This window comes from Numenius arquata, chromosome 12 (genome assembly GCF_964106895.1).
Source record: "Numenius arquata chromosome 12, bNumArq3.hap1.1, whole genome shotgun sequence".
NCBI classification, from domain to species: domain Eukaryota; kingdom Metazoa; phylum Chordata; class Aves; order Charadriiformes; family Scolopacidae; genus Numenius; species Numenius arquata.
In genome coordinates this window covers 5,109,219-5,126,388 of record NC_133587.1, presented here as the reverse complement: position 1 = coordinate 5,126,388, position 17,170 = coordinate 5,109,219, and the positions used below count along the sequence as shown (strand labels likewise).

The 17,170-nt window shown below is 61.4% G+C and overlaps 2 protein-coding genes across 2 annotated transcripts; both read right to left on the bottom strand.

Annotated features, from left to right (window-relative positions):
* Window positions 1–976: 976 nt before the first annotated feature.
* HCK (HCK proto-oncogene, Src family tyrosine kinase) lies at window positions 977–9,206 on the bottom strand. Its single transcript, XM_074157380.1, has 12 exons — window positions 9,084–9,206; window positions 8,628–8,670; window positions 8,254–8,353; window positions 8,007–8,105; window positions 7,748–7,851; window positions 7,218–7,367; window positions 6,595–6,747; window positions 6,075–6,257; window positions 5,562–5,638; window positions 2,913–3,066; window positions 2,513–2,644; window positions 977–1,179 (listed from the first exon to the last, which is right to left on the bottom strand). The coding sequence occupies exons 1-12, from the start codon at window positions 9,204–9,206 to the stop codon at window positions 977–979; spliced, it is 1,521 nt and encodes a 506-aa protein (XP_074013481.1).
* Window positions 9,207–11,740: 2,534 nt separating this feature from the next.
* On the bottom strand, window positions 11,741–15,765 carry CCM2L (CCM2 like scaffold protein). The gene is made up of 10 exons (XM_074157284.1): window positions 15,736–15,765; window positions 15,289–15,456; window positions 14,874–14,957; window positions 14,604–14,787; window positions 13,546–14,000; window positions 13,308–13,443; window positions 13,111–13,174; window positions 12,782–12,929; window positions 12,501–12,639; window positions 11,741–12,292 (listed from the first exon to the last, which is right to left on the bottom strand). The coding sequence occupies exons 1-10, from the start codon at window positions 15,763–15,765 to the stop codon at window positions 12,012–12,014; spliced, it is 1,689 nt and encodes a 562-aa protein (XP_074013385.1). The 3' UTR covers window positions 11,741–12,011.
* Window positions 15,766–17,170: the final 1,405 nt, after the last annotated feature.

The following is a 17,170-nucleotide window of genomic DNA, read 5'->3' as shown; positions in this document are numbered from 1 at the left end:
TGAGCATGCAAGGAATGCTGGGCTTGTTGCCAACGCTGTCCGTGCCCCAGTAGATGTGAACTCACGCCTGTGAGCGGAGCAGGGGGGCTTTGCCGCGGCGGGAGAGGGCTCCTTGGGCCGGGGCCGGCCGGAGAAGTTCCTCCCAGGGCAAGTTTGTGGGGGGATCCATCCAGGACTTGCCTTGGAAAGCACCATCCGTGTCTGTCCGTACCGTGCGGCACACGCTGGCACAGCCTCACCAAAACTCAAGCTCTGCAGAGCGAGGTACCACGAAAAATACTGCAGAAATCGCCAGGAGGGCGACATGTTTCTGTGACACTTGACATTTAAAACCCAGGGTCTTGCGTTGGGGACAAGCCGACGTGCTGCATCACAGGATGCCGGTGTAAGAATCCACCGGGATTTCCCCAACACGCGGGGACCGGGAGGCGTGGGTGCTGCACAGCCCCAGAGTGCAATGGCATTTTGCTGAAGCCATTGCAGCTGAAGCACCTACTTCTGCAAAACAACACGATAAGATCTCAGGAATTAAAAATAATAATAATAATCTGGGTTTCTTTTCTTTGTAGTTGAAACAGGCCCAGCCCCAGCCCTCCTTGCATGGTGCTGCTGGCACAGGCAACCACCAGCCAGCCAGCGCTTCTCGGAGCAGCTGCCTCACAGGCACAAGGCTCAAGGTACAAAAGGCACAAGGTATGGCCCCGTGTCGCTTTTCCCTCCGTCCAGCAGCCCCAGAGGGCTGTCCTGAGCATGGCTTCCTCTTGCCCCTGCTTCCAGCCCAGCCAAACCAGGAAGGCTCTGGGTCCTGGACCAGGTTGGCAGAGGAGGGCGTGTGGAGGCAGATCACGAGTGGGACAGGGAAGAGCAGGGTACATGTGCTGGCTGCCGCTAACATGGCAGGCATAGTGTGGGGTGTCTACTGTCTTCACGGCAGGCATAGTGTGGGGTGTCTACTGTCTTCACCGCGCTGCTTGCATTACGGCTGCTGCTGATACTGGCTCTCTGTTGCAGTAAAGAAATCCTCCAAAATGCTCTGCAGGTACTCGAAGGTGGGACGATCCTCAGGTTTGATCTTCCAGCATCTCATCATAATGTCATACAGCTCCTTGGGGCAGTTCTCTGTGCGGGGCATTCGGTACCCGTGCTCCAGGGCCCTGATCACTTCCACACTCGACATCCCTGGAGAAACAGGGCAAGTGAACGTTTCATGGTTTATCACCGATTTCTTTAAAAGGCAAAAAACTACCCAAACTACTCACCCTTTGGGGATTATCACCAAGAAGATAAAGGACAGGTTAGAAGGGTTGGGAAGAGGGGAACTCCTACTCCCGGTCAGGGAGACGTGAACAGCCGAGGTGCTGAGTTAGTTTTTTCATACATTTTGTACCCCATTTGAGCAGATTGGGTTGTAATTGTTTTATATAAATTTCTACAAAATAAAGGCTACGCTTCTCCACCTGCTGAGTCTTTAATGAGCCATTCTTTCCAGTGTCACTGATAAAAGTAAGTTATTGTGGTGGCAGAGTCGGTCCTTCCCCAGAAACCCTTTATGCCACCCCACATCCTTCATCATCATTTTGTGGCAACATTTACTTTTCTTGTAGAGAGTAATTTCCCATGGAAAAAAGGTACCAAAGAAACAATCAGTATAAAATACAGGGTGGTTCCTAATTACAATGATTTACAGATTGTTGGAGCCTTCCTAGAAACACCTGGCACAGCTATCAGCCCTGAACTGATGTGCTACTTCCAAACATGTTTAATCTGTGGGCGGCAGAAGCACACGGGGTAGTGCTGTGACACAAACCCAGGAACCTGTGGTGTGTGATACCCGTTCTCCCAGGGACACGCAGCACAGCCCGGGGCAAGTCAATTACCCTCACATATTAAAAAACATCTTCTATTTTAGAAACAGAGAGACCAGATATTTTAGAGATCCGGACTACTGTTGGTTTCCCATGGAGCTGGAGAAGCTCAGGACCTCCTTGTAGTGTCAGCCCCAAGGCAGTACATGAAGTAGCTGCCCTTCTCCCCAAGGCAATGAGCACCTCAAAGTCATTTACTGCCTGGACTGATTTCGTGGGCTCCCCAGAGGAGATGTCCCAGCTCTCCTTTGTGGAAACTGAGAAGAGGGGCCCCATGTCACATCAGGATGGGTTTTAGGTCAGTGAAAACAGCTGGTGTCCACTGAGGACTCCCAGGGAGAAAATCTTCCTAATTGTCCGTCCTGGGTGAACTCTTGTCCAAGCAGATGTAGCTAAATGAGTGGTGCAGACTGCTCAGTGACTGTCTTGTGCTCTGGGCTCCTCTCCATGACTCACAGACAGAATTGCCACCTTGAGACCTTGTGCTACCATCTTTGAGCTCTGCTCCCGGCGTGAGATTCAGATTTCTCACCATTCCTTCTATTTTCAGCGATCTAACTTTGTGAAGAAACAGATGCCATGGATGGAGCCCAGAAGGTGGAGCATGTCTTTTGGAATCAGATCAGATGTTCATTTCACCTCCTTACCTGGGTATGGGATGCGCCCGTAGGTGATGATCTCGGTCAGGAGGATCCCAAAGGACCAGATGTCTGATTTTATAGTGAAAGATCCATAGTTGATGGCTTCTGGTGCAGTCCATTTAATGGGAAACTTGGCACCTGGACAAAGAGATCCAAAGGGAAACATGGGCTCTAACCCAAATGCTGAGAAACCGGTGGTGAAATACGGGGAACAAGAACCAAACAAACAGAAGAGGAAGATGTGAAGCAATGCAAATGAGAGGAGCTTCCCTCATCTGCCCGCTTACACAGCACGTCCCTCCCGGGGTCCTTGCCACCAAGGTTACACATTGATAAGTGGCTCTAAGGGAATCCCACAACCCTTCACCATCTCAGAGCGACCAGACGCCCCCCGCAGCTCCCGCACCTTCCCGGGCCGTGTACTCGTCGTCTTCAATGACTCTGGCCAGCCCGAAGTCCGCGATTTTGCACACCAGTATTGCTGACACCAGAATATTGGCAGCTCTCAGGTCTCTGTGGATGTAGTTCCTCTTCTCAATAAAAGCCATCCCTTCTGCAATCTGTAAAAAAGGGGAAAGAGAAAAATGCAAAGAGGCTGTTTGAAATAACACAACCTTCCCAACGCAACTGTTACCGGGAACGGAGAGAGGGTAACTGCTTCTGGTCAGCACTTGGAAAGGGGGTGAAAGGAGGCTGAGTCACAGCAGGAGATGTGACTGACTGTCCTGTGTGGGGACCACTCTACGTGCAGGGGATACCTCGCAGAAGAGGTGAGGGTTTGGGTCACCAGTCCAACACAAGCCATTTAAGCCCACGTGTGAGAAAAGCAGCGAGAGCTGCCATCCGAGGAGCTGGCGTGCTCACGACCAAGTGCCTGTGGATGTCCACAGGGCAAGGTACAACTGCTTCATCCGTAGCCATGCAGATGTTAGGAGAACTAAGTCATTCTCTGTTCAGAGAAGACATGAGGCCGGTCTCCAAATACCTCAACAACTGCTTGAAGGAAGCAGGGAGTAAACTGTCCTCTCTCTCTACTAAGGTGACAACGAATGGGCTTTGATTGCTGCAGTGAGGGTTGGCCAGCATTGCAGAGCTTCCCCGGTGAGGAGAGAAAAGCACTGTCTCTCAAGGAGGGTGGGGAGATGCCTGGGGTCTTCAAGAACAGTTTGTGAAGAGCCAGTCCTGCCCCAGGGCTGTGACAACCCCTGAAGATCCCCCTCAGCTCCGTCTTGTGCAGTCTCTGTGCTCAGCAGCTGTGGCTGTGTGTGCAGCTATCAGCCCCGATCAATGCAGAGATCCCAAATTTGGGGTATCCCAAACCAAACAGCAAATTTGTGCCAAATTATCCCATACCTGGATGCTCCCAGCATCCAGGAGGGGAAGGGGCCGGAGCAGCCAGAGGGGACGCTCCCCCCACCCCATCCCCGTCACACCCACACAAGCCGGGTAAAGTACAGTTGCTCACAGAGCTCCACACAAAATACAGAAGTACAGAAGCGCTGCAAGAGCGGAAGGATTATTTCCATGACCACACGCGGGGTTTTGCTCGCAGTGACTCAGCCCCAGCACAAGCCAGGCTTGCGAGCTGCCTGCCTGCCTGCCTGCACGCCTGCCTGCCTGCACATGAAAGCGCTTCAGCCTTCGCTCCTCAGCGCTGCGGAAAGCAGCCCCTCCGAGCTACGGAGACGAACCGGGCGGTTTGCAGGAGCCAGCTTGCTGGGAGCAGATGGCGAGCAGGAGCGCACAGCTGAGCAGCAGACCCTGCCGCAGCTGGCTCAAGGAGCCAGTGACCTGGTCTAAGCCCCTGGGGTCTCCAGGCTCCCATCCTGGTTTTCCTGTTGCACAGGTACCTCTATGAATTATTTCATAGAAATACCACGCTTGGCTCAAAGGGTCCTTGGATTCGGCCAGCGCCTGGGGACACTTGCAGAAGCAGCAGGGACCAGAGAGTGGTTGCACAAACGATTGCACACACGAAGCTTGACGTGTAACAGCGCGTTCAGCTGTCCTCAAAATCAGCTCCTGGAAATATCCCCCAAACGATTTTCACTGAGTCCTCCTGCCTCTCCAGCTGCCTTCCCACAGCCCGTGACAGCCCTTTGGCAGGTAGATGATTTTAACGAACCGCAAACCTCCCGTGGGCATTCCTGTGGGGTAACACAACATGCTACGCTCCCTTCTAGAACCCTGTGTCCGGCTCAACCTCCCAGGCACTGCGAAAGCAGCAAAACGGTCCTGCTGTGCATTTCCTATTAAGCCCATGAAGCTTAACGCTGCCACAGCTGGAGGTGGGTCCTGCCCAGGGACACTGCCCAGGTGGGTGTAAGACGCTGCCCTGGAGCACCGCAGCTGATGCCGGGGTGACACGGGGTGGGCGTGCGGCCGTGTAGGGTTTTGTGGGGTTTTTGCAAAGTTTGCAGATGAGGCTGTGTCGCACAGAGCGTGTTGTTTGCAGGTAACCATCACGTCAGCAGCAATGGATAGATATCGATAGCTTTGCCGTGCTTGCTCCCTGGGGAACCATGGGCTCAGATGGGCCACGCTGACCAGCCCCAGCACGTCCCGGAGAAAGGACCGTGCGAATGTGAGCAGTGAAAGCAAGAATCAGCTCTCACCCCCCGCGACTTCCACAAAACACAACGGCACCACGGGCTGCAGAAACCACAGGGGCCTTTGAAGACACAGATTTCATGGTTCCTTGAAGGAGCAGCCTGGCCAAAACCCCCACCACGGGCTCCGTGCAGCTCCGGTGGGGGACTGTGCTGCAGTTAGGAGGCTAGTGGGGAGGAAGCCACCACTTCTCCTTTCACACACACCTGCTGCTGTGTGGGCAGCCGGACCCGCAGGGCGAGCAGGCAGCTGCCCACAGGGTGTGAGGACAGCACCGCAGGGAAACCTCTCCTTTCCTGCATCCCCACCACCCCCAGCGTTTGCCTGTTCAAACAAGGCACTGTCCAAGTCCCAGGTGAGCTCTTGGGCTCCTTGATCCCCACCGCTCACCCTTCCCAGGGGCAAGGGGGAGCGGGGAGCTGGGGAAGGTCTGCTCCCTCCTCACCTGGGCAGAGAAGTCGATCAGCTTCGGGAGTGGCTGCTTTTTCCCCTCATCGCTCTTCAGGAAATCCAGCAAGCTCCCTGTGGATAGGGAAGGACTGGGGCTGACAGCTCAGCCAGAGCCTGTGCCCACTCTCGAGGTGGCTCGGGTCCTGTGGGCAGCACAGGGTCCCAAGGAGCCAAGCACGATGTGGGGACTCACACCTGACCCCCCACTCTGCTCCCATGGATTGTGCAGAGGAGCAAGTCCCACTGCAGGCTCCCTCCTTGCCTTGTGGAGCGCTCCTCCTCACCTGCCCCCGATCCCTCCCTCTCCCAGGGTTGTCACCACATCCCCCTGCCCGGTCCCCTGCCCCAGAGCACTTGGACACACAGTGGCAGGAACCATTGTCCCAGCAGCTGGTGCAGAGCCCATGGCAAACCCCGGGGATGCAGGAGGTCCTGAACCATCCCTGGGCCACCCGGGTACCACCGCCTGGCCTGGCCCTCAGCAACCATGCAGGGGCATGGTCAGTACCTTTCTCCATGAACTCAGTGATGATGTAGATGGGCTCCTCCTTGGTGACGACCGCATGCAGCTTCACCAGCTTGTCGTGCTGCAGTGTCTTCATCATGTTGGCTTCCTCCAGGAAGGCCTCCACAGACATGCTGCCTGGCTTCATCGTCTTCACCGCCACCTTGGTGTGCTTGTTATAAGTAGCTGTGGGGCAGCACAACAAACCATTCCCAGCCTGCCCAGTGCCCAGGCACTGAGAGCACTGGATTTTGGAGCCAAAACACCCATTCCTGCAGACGGAGTTGCTGCACGAGGGCTGGAGACCACGCACACACAGCCCAGGGCTGTCTCCACACACCCAGCCCTGAGCAGTCCCTGCATTAAGGCCAGGGCCACCTCCAGTTCCCCGTGCTCCTCTCGTAGGTTGCTCCCTCCCTGCCTCTTTCACCTCACCATCCCTCCACCTCCTCTCCCATCCCTCACCCTTCCTCCTCCATCACCACCTTCATCTTCCTCCCAGCTGCCTACCCCTCACTCTCACCCATCCACACTTCTCCGAACTGGCCAGCTCCTAGCTTCTTCTCCAGCCTCAGCGATTCCCGAGGGATCTCCCAGGCATCTTTCTCCCAGGGCTTCTGTGGTTTGGGCACGCAGCAGGGGTAGGTGAGCTTCTGGCACAGCCCATCACTCTGCCCTGCCAGGGAGAGCCAAAAGCCATCAGCCAGCCTGTCTCACTGGCTGCTTCATGTTCGAAGCAGAGCCCATGACCATCTCCGTGGCCATGGCGCACATCCTGGCACCATGCACCCCTCTCCAAACACTGGGGACACGTCAAGCACTGGCCATCACAGCACAGCCGGCCAGAATCACTCTGCCCTCCCAGGCATTACTGCACCAGGGCACCGGCCCACCTGGGGAGGGGGAAATCCTGGGCACTGCAGGCATCTGGGGACACTGACACCCATGGCTGTGATTGCCAGCAAACCATTCACTGCACCAGGGGAAGGTCCAGGAGTCACTGCACGTCACAGCCAGAGCCACAGCAGAAGCCCGGTGGTGATGGGCAGGAGCCCCTCGGGCTCTGCACAGCCCCTGCTGCTCAGTGGCTGCTCGGCTCGGGGACAAAGCCCTGCCCGGGGCGGGAAGACACCCCCTGGGACTCACCCTTGTAGTACTGGACCAGCTCCTGCAGCGTATCGAAGCTGCTGCGCGGGGAGATGTAGAAGCCGCCATTATCCAGTGTCCGGATCTTGTAATGCTTCACTGTGCCACCCTGCAGGTCGTCCCTGTCCCGCACCGACAGTGAGTAGCAGCCTGTTCAGGGAGGGATGAGATGCCAATCCCCGTGCAGAGGGCATGTCCCTGCTGCCACCAGCCATCCCATGCTCATGGCACATCTCGTGCCATCGCCCAGCAGAGCCACCACTGCAGCCCCTGTCCCCACCATGCTGCCACCCCCCCCTCGGCCCAAGGCAGGAGGCCAGCTACGCCTGCACCCCAAACATTGAAAGCAGCCTCAAAGGGGGATGTCGTCCCCCCCATCCCCGCCATGGGGCTCAGACATGTGGTAGCACCATGGGCTCTTATGGGGACATCCGCAGCAGGACCATGCGACCCACTCCAGTCCCTGCCCCTCAGCAAAGCAGAGCCCCTGGGCTGGGGAGGTGTCTCCCACCACAAGCACCCCTCCAGACCTTTTGTCGTCTCACTGTCCCGTATCATGAAGGACCCGATCACGTTCCCGGGGCCAAGGAGCTGCCGCTCTGCGTCCTTCCGGCTGATGCCCTTGAAAAACCACCTGTAGCAGAAACAAAGGAACCCATGAACGCTGCCAGGGATGGGAGAGCTAAGGCTGGTGTGGGGCAGGGCTGGGGGCAGGACATGGGGCAGGAGTGGGGACAGCCACGGTGGGGGAGCATGGGACCGGGATGTGTCACTGAGGGATGGACTCACTCCTCCGTCTCCAGTGAGTCAGCTCGGGCGACGTAGTTGCTGGGGATGAAGCCTTCACGCCCCGTTGCCAGTGACCGTGCTTGCCACCACTCCCCTGACCTGTGACAGAGATGGCATCAGATCGGTCCATGGCACCCGACACAGGGCACTGGTGGGTCCTCCAGGGGCAAATTCCAGAAAATAACCACAGCAGGGCCATGTAAGCCTTCAGGAGACCCCGGGGCAGGGGGACACCAGCAACACTTACTCCTCTAGCACCTTGAGCTGCTCCCCTTTCTGGAAGCTCAGGTCCCCAGTGTGCATCGCCTCGTAGTCGTACAGCGCCAGCACCACGTTGTCCCCCGAGCCTGCAGCAAGAGAGCTCCCTGGTCAACCCTCCCCATGCTGGGACAGAGCGCCCAGCCACCTCTGCTATGCGCAGCCAGAACCCTGGCCAGGACCCCTGCAGCACCCAGCGCTTCCATCTTCATCATGCCATGGCCACATCTGGGCTTGGAGGAAGCCCAGAGCTCCCATCCCAGTGGGACCAGCAGCGTTCAACCCAGGCTGGATAGGACCCGACCACACTCTCACCCCACATTCCTGCCTCATGCACCCATTTGCAGCTCCCCCTGTACCTACCATCCTCAGGCGGGGACACAGCCACACTGGGGACATTATTGTTCTGCAAAGCGGGACAAAACCAGAGAGTGATGTTGCAGGTGGCAGAGACTCGTACCCCATGAAGGTCTCAGCCCCACCAAGGCCCTGGCCCCCAGCAGCAATGGCAGGGGCAGGGTGGGCACCCAAAGGGAAGCACTGGCACTACCCGACACAACCTGCCCAGCACCAGCACTTCTGTCCCCTCCCAACACATTCAATTTTCTCCCTCTTTTTTTTCACAGTTCCTTGATTCCCGACAGATTCGCTCTGTGCTTTGCCCCAGCATGGACTGGGCTCCCATCCCCAGGGCCTGGGCACTGCCAGTACCTGCAGCCAGCCCCACTCTCAGTGCTGGCAGCTCTGGCGAGAAGAGGGGCTGAGCCCCCCACGATGGCTCAGCTCTGTGCCCCGGCTTGCCCACCAGACACCACTCACCCTCCTGTTGGCAGCCGTGGGGTCCTTCACGTAGTGGCCCAGCTGGAAGCTGGGAGCAGGGTCGGAGTCAGTTTTTACCATCTTATCTTGGACGCCAGCTTCCTTTGACTTCATGCAACCCATCCTGCAGCCAAGGGAGGGGAAGTGAAGCCATTGCGACAGAGGTGAAAGCCCCGCACCAGCCCCGCTCCCAGCAGCTCCTGCCCAGCATGGCACGGCATCGGCACATGGCACGGGGCCTCGATGCCCACCTGGCTGCACTGCCACGGTCAGAGAGGGCTCTGCTCCCCAGTCAGAGCCAAAGCGGGTGGCAGCCGTAGGGTGCTGGGGTTCCCAGCCGTCCTTCAGTGTGGCCGTGGCCCCCACGCTGCTGTGGGTCACCGCTCTCCACCGTGCTCCCCGGCTGCTCTCTGCCAGGGTGGAGCTGACTCGAACAGCCACCAGCCCAGGGCTAATGCAAACTCTCAACTTTCTCCATCTCCCCAAGAACCTTCAGCAGGAAAATATGCTGCAAGAAGCAGCGAGCATGGGGGAAAACCCCGCAAAGGCACTTCCCTTGTCCGGGGGAGACCTCAGCACAGGGAAAGGAGAAGGTGTTGGTGGTCACAGCAAAGGAGGAAGTTCAGGGCTGATGTGAACAGCACCACTGGCCTTGGTGGGGGAGCAGCCAGGCACCAGCAGCACCGCCTCGCTCCCACAGCCTTTAAGGGATGTCGCTGTCACCTCCCCACTACCCCATGGTCACTCATCCTTCAAAGAGTGCCAAAGCCTTGGCTGGCCCCGCTCCCCAGGGCAGAGCAGGAGCCACAGCGGCAGCCCCAGACAGCACGTCCCCCTCACCAGGGATGCCCCGGGCTCAGGCTCAGGACTGGTCACTGGCAAAGCCCAGCACTGGTTCCCCTCAGCAAACCCACACAGTCTCTGGCTGAAACTCGGCCACAGCCAGTGCCAGCACTGTCGCAGGTATGTTCTCTGCCCGTCCCACACAGGGTTGGAGCATTCGGCCCTACAAAGCACAAACATCCCTGGGGGGAGGTCCGAGTGTCCCGCAGCCACCCAGTCCCACGGGATCCTGGTGCATCACCACACACAGTGACCGGGTGGCCATGGCTTTCCCGATGGCTCCTGCGGTGCAGCGCTGAGGCCTGTTGGCACAGGGAATGCCAGCGGGAGCAGCCGTTCCTGGCGTGTCCCACCCTGGAAAGCCGTGTCCCACAGCCCGTGTGGCTGTCCCCAGCCATGGGGACCAGGTGGGATGGGGTGAGCCCTTTGCTCCGACAGCTGCCTGCAGCCCCATGCCCTCGCTGCTCCATGCCCTTGCTGATGGGGCAGGTGGCGGCGGGTCCCCGAGAGCCCCTGCAAGGCCACCGTCAGGGATCCCCTCCCCGGGAGCGCACCGTGCCCCCCCCAGAACACTCCGGCATCTCCTCCCCCGAGGCACCCAGGGGCCGCCGCACCGAGTGGGTCTGGGATGGGACCGGCAGGCAGCAGGACCGAGCCAGCGGCGGCTGACCCGGGACAGGGACCGACCGACTGGGCTGCCCGGGACCAGAGATTCCCCGCCCGGCCCTGCCGTCATCGGGTCTCCGCTCCGCTCTCACCTCCGCCGCCGTCCCAGTGCCGGTCCCCGTCCCGGAGCCGGGGCTGCCGCCGCCGCTGTGCTCTGCCCGGCTGCTCGCCCACGGCCCCGCCCACCCCGGTAAGACCACGCCCCTCCCCGGTAAGGCCCCGCCCCCGGTGCCGTCCCGGGGCGGCGGGATCACCGGACTCCGCCGGTGCTGCCCGAGGGGGCGGGAGAAGCCCATCACACACCCAACGGGACCCCCCCGCTCCAAGCGGGACCCCCCGTGGGGTCACAGCACCCACCGCGGACGGGCACGGCCGGGCCCAGCCCCTGCTGTGGCTCGGGGGGGGCAGGGGAAGCGGTCGGGGCGGTGAGGGGATTTGCATATGTAAATTTTTGAAGAGAAAAAAATAAGTTGCCGCCGGGAACCCTGACATCTGCCTGCCCACGCACCGGCCTCGGGGTGTAGTGCTGCCCCACAGCCCCCACTGAGGGATGGTGGCCAGGGGACGTTGGCCAGGGAACATCGGCCATGAGACAGTGGCTGGGGGCCGTCACCTGGGGGCCATGGGTTGGGGGCCAGCAGCTGGGGTCCATCAGCTGGGGACCAGCTGGGCAGCGGGGACCACAGCCCCATCCCTCCGTGGTGGTAGGGCTGCAGGAACCCAGGTCCCAGGGCAGGAACTTCCTTTTGTGAAAGACCGGAGGTACTGCAGCTGGCCGGGTGTCACAGGGAGGTCACTCACAGAACGGGGACAGCGTTACCTGCATCTCAGCGTCCCCCAGCTCCCAGGTCAGCTGTGGCCACCAGCCCCCCCCATCCCAGCACACCCTCAATGCTCCCCCATGTTGCTCTGAGCTCCCCAGGATCCCGTGCTGCCAGAAGCGTCCCCTGGAGCCAGCCCGGCATGGCCAGAAGCTCCTCAACTATGGGAGCGACCTGCATGTGGCACAGGGGTGGACAGGGTGCCCAGCCCAGCTGTGGCATAGTGCCTGGCAGGGCTGCAATCAGCCCCCCCACCCTAGCTTGCCCCGCCAACACAGCAGTCCCCCCCACCTGCCCTGGCATGGCCAGGGAGGAACCTGCTCCACTCCCAGTGCCAGCATTTAATTGCAATCTGCGGAAATTACAGCACATGGCGTTGCTGACCCGGGGCTGCCACAGGTGCCCTGCGATGCCATCAGTCCTGCTGAGAGCTGCCAGGGTGGCGCAGAGCCCATGTCCCCTCCCACAGTGATAAACAGGAGGACAACATCCCCTGTCCCAGGCACTGGGGCAGAGACAGGCACTTGGCAAGTCTGGGCTTGGAGGTGCAGCACCGTGTCAGTGAGCAGGGAGGGGACCGCTGGGTTTCAGCACTTCTTCACAGGTAGTTGTCCTCTTCCTCCTCCTCCTCCTCTTCCTCATCCCGCGCCAGCGCCTCGATGTCATGGGTGATGTCCGTGATCATGCGGTTGAAGGACTCGGACTCAGAGCGCAGGGACCAGCTGTCGTAGCTGCGCACGGCCGAGGCCGACGTGTTGCTCATGCTCCGCTTGATGCGGCCAAAGCTGTCGGTGAGGATCCCACCCTCCCGAATGCCGATGCTCTCCAGGAAGGTCTCAAAGTATCCAATGTCTTGGTCAGGGATGAAGGGCCTCATTCCTGTCATGGACACCGTGAGCCTCGGGGTGACCACTAGCTCCTTGCAGGGGGACTCTCCCATCCCATCCCATCCCATCCCATCCCATCCCATCCCATCCCATCCCATCCCATCCCATCCCCTGCAAGCAGCAAGGTCCCAACACCCCCTGGAGCACACCCAGCACCCTATCCCAAAGGGATGCATGGACATCACTAGGGTGGCACTCACCCAGGAGGAGGAATTTCCTGCGGTCCCCGTAGAGGCGCAGGAGCTCCCCGCAGTACTCCTGCACCGGCGTGCCCAGGCGGTACTCACGGAGCAGGAGGGCAAACTGCTGGATCTCCTGTGGTGACAGCTTGTTGCGCAGCTGTGGGGACACAGGAACAGGTATGGACTGGGGACACCAGCAGTGCACAGCCCGGACCCCCCACTCCACACCCCACTGGCTGGTCCCCGGTGCGAGGGGCTCAGATATGCCCAGGACCCCTCGCCTGTCCCTGTCCCCGCACCGTGACCATGTAGTCCTGCAGCTGCTCCAGCCCCGCGCTGCTCTGGTCGCTGCCACTGCAGGCGGTGGCCAGGCTGTGGTGGGACTGGTGGAAGGAGGGCGAGGAGGCGCCGCTGTAATACGCTTCGAAGGTGTCATGGGAACCGTTGCTGCAAGAAAACAGGGGTCAGCAGGTGCCAGCACCCCTTGTGTGCCCACCTTCCCCCCATCCTGCTGCACAACACCCATTGTCGGGCAGGGATGGGGTATCTCTGCAGCTGAGACAGGCACCCAGGTGGGGCTGGGGCACCCACCCTGATGCAGGGAAACCCTGGGGGGAGTCAGACTCACAAGGAGCTGCAGCAGCTGAAGTCGGCATCGTAGCCGTACGTCCCGTCCGTGCGGCAGCTCTCGCCTGGGGTGGGGAGAGCCGAGGTCTGAGAGTGGGACCGAGACTCCGCCATGGCACCGGCCTCCCATCAGCCACCCCATCACCACCCCCTGTGCCACCCCGCTCAGCATCCCTATACCCGTCCCCAGCCACTCACTCCTGCTGGAGAGCCAGGGCCGCGTGGGAGTGGAGGTGTAGTGGTACCCGGCACGGTCCACACACTCGATGCTCTGGTCCCCGTAGATGATCTGGAAGACCTGGCAGATGAGCGCACAGGACTCCTCGGCAGCGTCCTGCAGCGGGAAGGAGGGAGGGAAAGAGCACAGGTAGGCTGGTGGCCATGTGCCGGTGGGTGGCCATGTGCCGGCGAGTGGCCGTGTGCCGGGGCCACTCACCCTGTTGGGCACGGCGAGGATGATGAGGTTGGAGTAGGCGTCGGGGCAGGGCTCCTGGGGATCCAGGGGGTTGCTGCCGGCGTGTCGCCGCTCCCAGCTGCCGAAGCCGGCGCCACGCTCCCAGCTGCCGCCGCCGGTACCTGTCCGCCGGCGCTCCCAGCTGCCGCCGCAGGGCTGCCGCCGCTCCCAGCTGCCCGAGGGCCGCCCCCGCTGCCGCCGCTCCCAGCTGCCGCCCCGCCGCCGCTCCAGGCTGCCGCCCTGCCGGCCCTCCTGCCCGCCCCGCGCCGCCCGCCAGTCCAGGCTGCAGATGGTGTGCCGCCGCTCCATCGGACCCCCGAACCGCCCACCCTCCGGCCACGAACCCCCCGCCCGTTTCTCAGCCGGGAATGCCTCCGGTAGTCCTGCCGGGGCCGCCTCGGGGTGCGCTCCAGCGGGGACCGGGTCCACTCCCAGACCTGGGGCAGCGAGGAGAGACTGGGCATCAGGGCAGGGGGTTGCGTTGCCCACCCTGCCTGGCCCTGGCTGCCCCGTCCCACCGGCTGGGGGGGATGCAGAGGGATGGGGGAGGATGGGATGGGGAGCCCCAGTGGGTTGGGGACAGTGGGGACGCAGAGGGGCTGGGGTAGGGGGATTAGGGGCAGGAGGGCAGGGGATTAGGGGACCGCTCCGTGTGCAGGCTGGAGCTCAGCCCGGCACAGCCCCCTCCCCGGGGACCCTGCCTGCTGCTGGCAGCTGAGCCCGGGTTTCCTGATCAAAGCGCCGGAGTCCCTGCGCCCCCTTGGGACCCCATGTGCAGGGGGGGGACACACGGGGACAGGGGTCTCGTACAACCTCCTCTCCTCCTGCCATTAAAGACAACAGGGCTGGGAGCGTAACTGGGACCTGCTTGATGGGGCAGTGAGCCCTACAGAGCGGGGATGGTGGGGACTCTGAGGCAGTGTCACCCTCCAGCCTCGGGAAAGCAGAGACCAGCCGGACCCAGTGCCTCCCCAGCACACCCCTGGGCTCCAGCCCCCTGCAGCTTGGGGACACCAGTGGCCCTGGCTGGATGCCCGCACCAGTTTTGAGGATGAGGAGGTGCAGGGCATCATCGCGCAGGTAGGACGCCGCGGCGATCTCGTGGGTGGGGATGCGCAGGATCAGCTCCTCGTTGTCACGCCAGGTGAGGAGGAGGCAGCGTGCGGAGAGGCTGAGGATGCTGTCCTGCTCCGGCGTCGTCTGCAGCGGCAGCTCCTTCAGCTGCTGCAGGGGCAGAACAAGTGCCAAGGGCATGGGGGCATCCAGCAGCATGGGGAAGGGCACACCGGAGGTGTCGGGACTCCTCTTACCCTGGCTGTGTCCAGCAGCTGCAGCACCTCATCCCGGCTGGAGGGGTTCAGGGAGGCTGTCACCCATGTCAGGTGGCCTAAAAACTGCGGGGGGGTCACAGAACCCTGGGAAGTTTGCGGGGGGCTGGGGCTACTCATCCTCCCTACCCCATGGCTTAGAGCCTCCCCCAGAGCACCCACGTCCATACGGGCAGGATGCATCTCCCTGGGGTGCAGAGAGACCCTACAACAAGGGGGTCCTCCCTGAACCCCCAGCCCACCTTCCCCCTCCCTGGGTGTTGCCCAGGCAGGGAGGGGACCAAGACCCTCCTGGCCACTGCAGGTGGTGTCCCTCTGTGTGGTGTAGTGGCCTCATCACTCCCACCATGCACTGGCAGGGACCCTGAGCATCCCTGGGGACACCCTGCCCCCTTACCTTAACCTCCTTCTCCACGTAGTCGTGCAGCAAGATCTGGGGGTCGATCAGGTAATCGGGGGGGTAGAGGGGCACCGAGTGTAGTGGCCGCCGGTAGACGCTGCTGCGGAGTGCCGACCTCCGAGCCGCTTTGGGGAAAACCAGCCGCTTGATGGGTGACACAAAGCCCTGGGAGGGACAGCAGGCATGGGGACACGTCAGTGCCAGGCACCCAACCCTGGCACCCATGCAGGGAGTCTGTGGGCACCCAGCGCCTGAAGATGGGCCAGTCCCTGACCCCAAATTTGCACCATTTGGGTGGTTTGGGAGGCAACGGGTGGGGACCCCACCTCTCCCCACCATACCACAGGAAGGTTGCAAGGCCACTCGTCCCAGTGTTCCCGTGTGTCTTACCCACTCCCACCCTCCTGCCACCCCCCCCGGGACACCAGCCCCAGGCACACGCACCTTCTTCCCCTTCTTGGCCTCGCAGTCCATGGTGGGGCCGTAGCGCTGCCTCCCGGCACGGCCGCCCCCACCGCCCCGCTCGGCGCCGCTGCCTTTTCCTGTGTCGGAAACTCCACCAGGACGGCTGGGATGTGAGTTCCTGCCCCTCCTGGGGGGGTGCTGGGACTGGGCTGGCCTGGGCTGGGACTGGGACAGGACTGAGACTAGAACTGGGATTTGGACTAGGGCTGAGACTGTGGCTGGGAGTCTGATTGGGACTGGGGCTGGGACTTGGAGTGGGGCTGTGCTGATACTTGGGCAGAAGCAGGGGCTGAAGTAGGCTGGGATGGGACCGGAGCAGGCGACAGGACTGGGTCTGGGTCTGGAAGCGTCCATGGGACCTGGCTGCAGAGCAGCCCCCGCCCCTCGCTGCTGCAGGGCTCTCCCCTGGGCCTGGGTCTTCTCCGTTGCCCCACAGCCCCACATCAGCCCCATCCCCATGGGGCAGCGCTGGGGGTTCCTGGCCCTTACTGCCCCATCCTGCCTGGCATCTGCGGAGCCCTGGCACAGGGAATGGCACTGACAGGAGCCTGTGTAGCTGCACCCAACACCCCAACCCCACGGCCACCCATGGGGCCTGAGCCCCCCGTGGGTTTGGGGGTCAGCTGGGGATCAGGGCCTCCAGCAGGGAGGAGATTGTCCCTGCAGCCCTGGCAACAGGGACAGGGCTGTGTCCAACGGCTTCCTCCCCAGCACACTGCATCCTGCCCGTGCACCCCTTCCCTGCCGGCCACCAGCACCAGCCAGGGCCATTGACACCAGACAGGCAGCACTGCCACAGCCCTCCTGCTCCATCCCCCAGGGTCTCCGAGCACCCCTGGACAGAGGGGCAGCATCCTGTCCTGGTGAGGAGCTCAGGGCACAAGCCAGAGGTGCTGGCAAGGACAGGTTCCCGCAGGCAGGGCTTATTGAAATGAATTTAATATCTCATGTTGCAGCAAAATTAAAAATATACAAAAAGTTTGTGGTATACAAAAAAGTCTTGGTACGGACCACGGCCTACCGCTTGCCCCCCGCCCACGCCGAGGGTCCCAGAGAAGAAGGTGGCACACAGAGTATTTACAGTACGTGACAGTGGCCGCCAGGTCCCGGCACTGGAGGGGGGGTGGAGACGTGGCCGAGACCCCCCAGCAGCCCCACCGGGAATGAATGGCCCCAGCCCAAACCTTTCCCTGCTCCCTGAAACCAGGACAGTCCTGCTGCCACCCGCAGGGTGACACCCCCCTGAAGGACCAGGACCCCCGTCCCCAGTGGGAGCTCAAGCGCCCCTGGAGCTGCCCCCATCCCACATTGCCTGGCTTGGCCCCAGGTTGTCCCCCCCTTGCTGCGGTCCCAGTGCTGCCGCCGGCACCGGGGCGCTGGGTTTGGCTTCCCCTGCGGCATAGACCTGGTAGGT

Bases quoted from the DNA above. Each gene is read 5' to 3' on its own strand.
- HCK (XM_074157380.1), bottom strand. From the start codon at position 9,206: ATGGGTTGCATGAAGTCAAAGGAAGCTGGCGTCCAAGATAAGATGGTA. The intron at 7,368-7,747 runs GTCTGGAGGGGT...CTCCCTGAACAG, and splicing joins GGACAGTGAGACGACAAAAG to GCTGCTACTCACTGTCGGTG. The intron at 1,180-2,512 runs GTAAGGAGGTGA...CTGTTTCTCCAG, and splicing joins CGGGCGCATCCCATACCCAG to GGATGTCGAGTGTGGAAGTG.
- CCM2L (XM_074157284.1), bottom strand. From the start codon at position 15,765: ATGGACTGCGAGGCCAAGAAGGGGAAGAAG. The intron at 13,175-13,307 runs GTGAGTGGCTGG...TCCCCACCCCAG, and splicing joins GCCCTGGCTCTCCAGCAGGA to GCGAGAGCTGCCGCACGGAC. The intron at 12,640-12,781 runs GTGCGGGGACAG...GTGTCCCCACAG, and splicing joins TGCAGGACTACATGGTCACG to CTGCGCAACAAGCTGTCACC.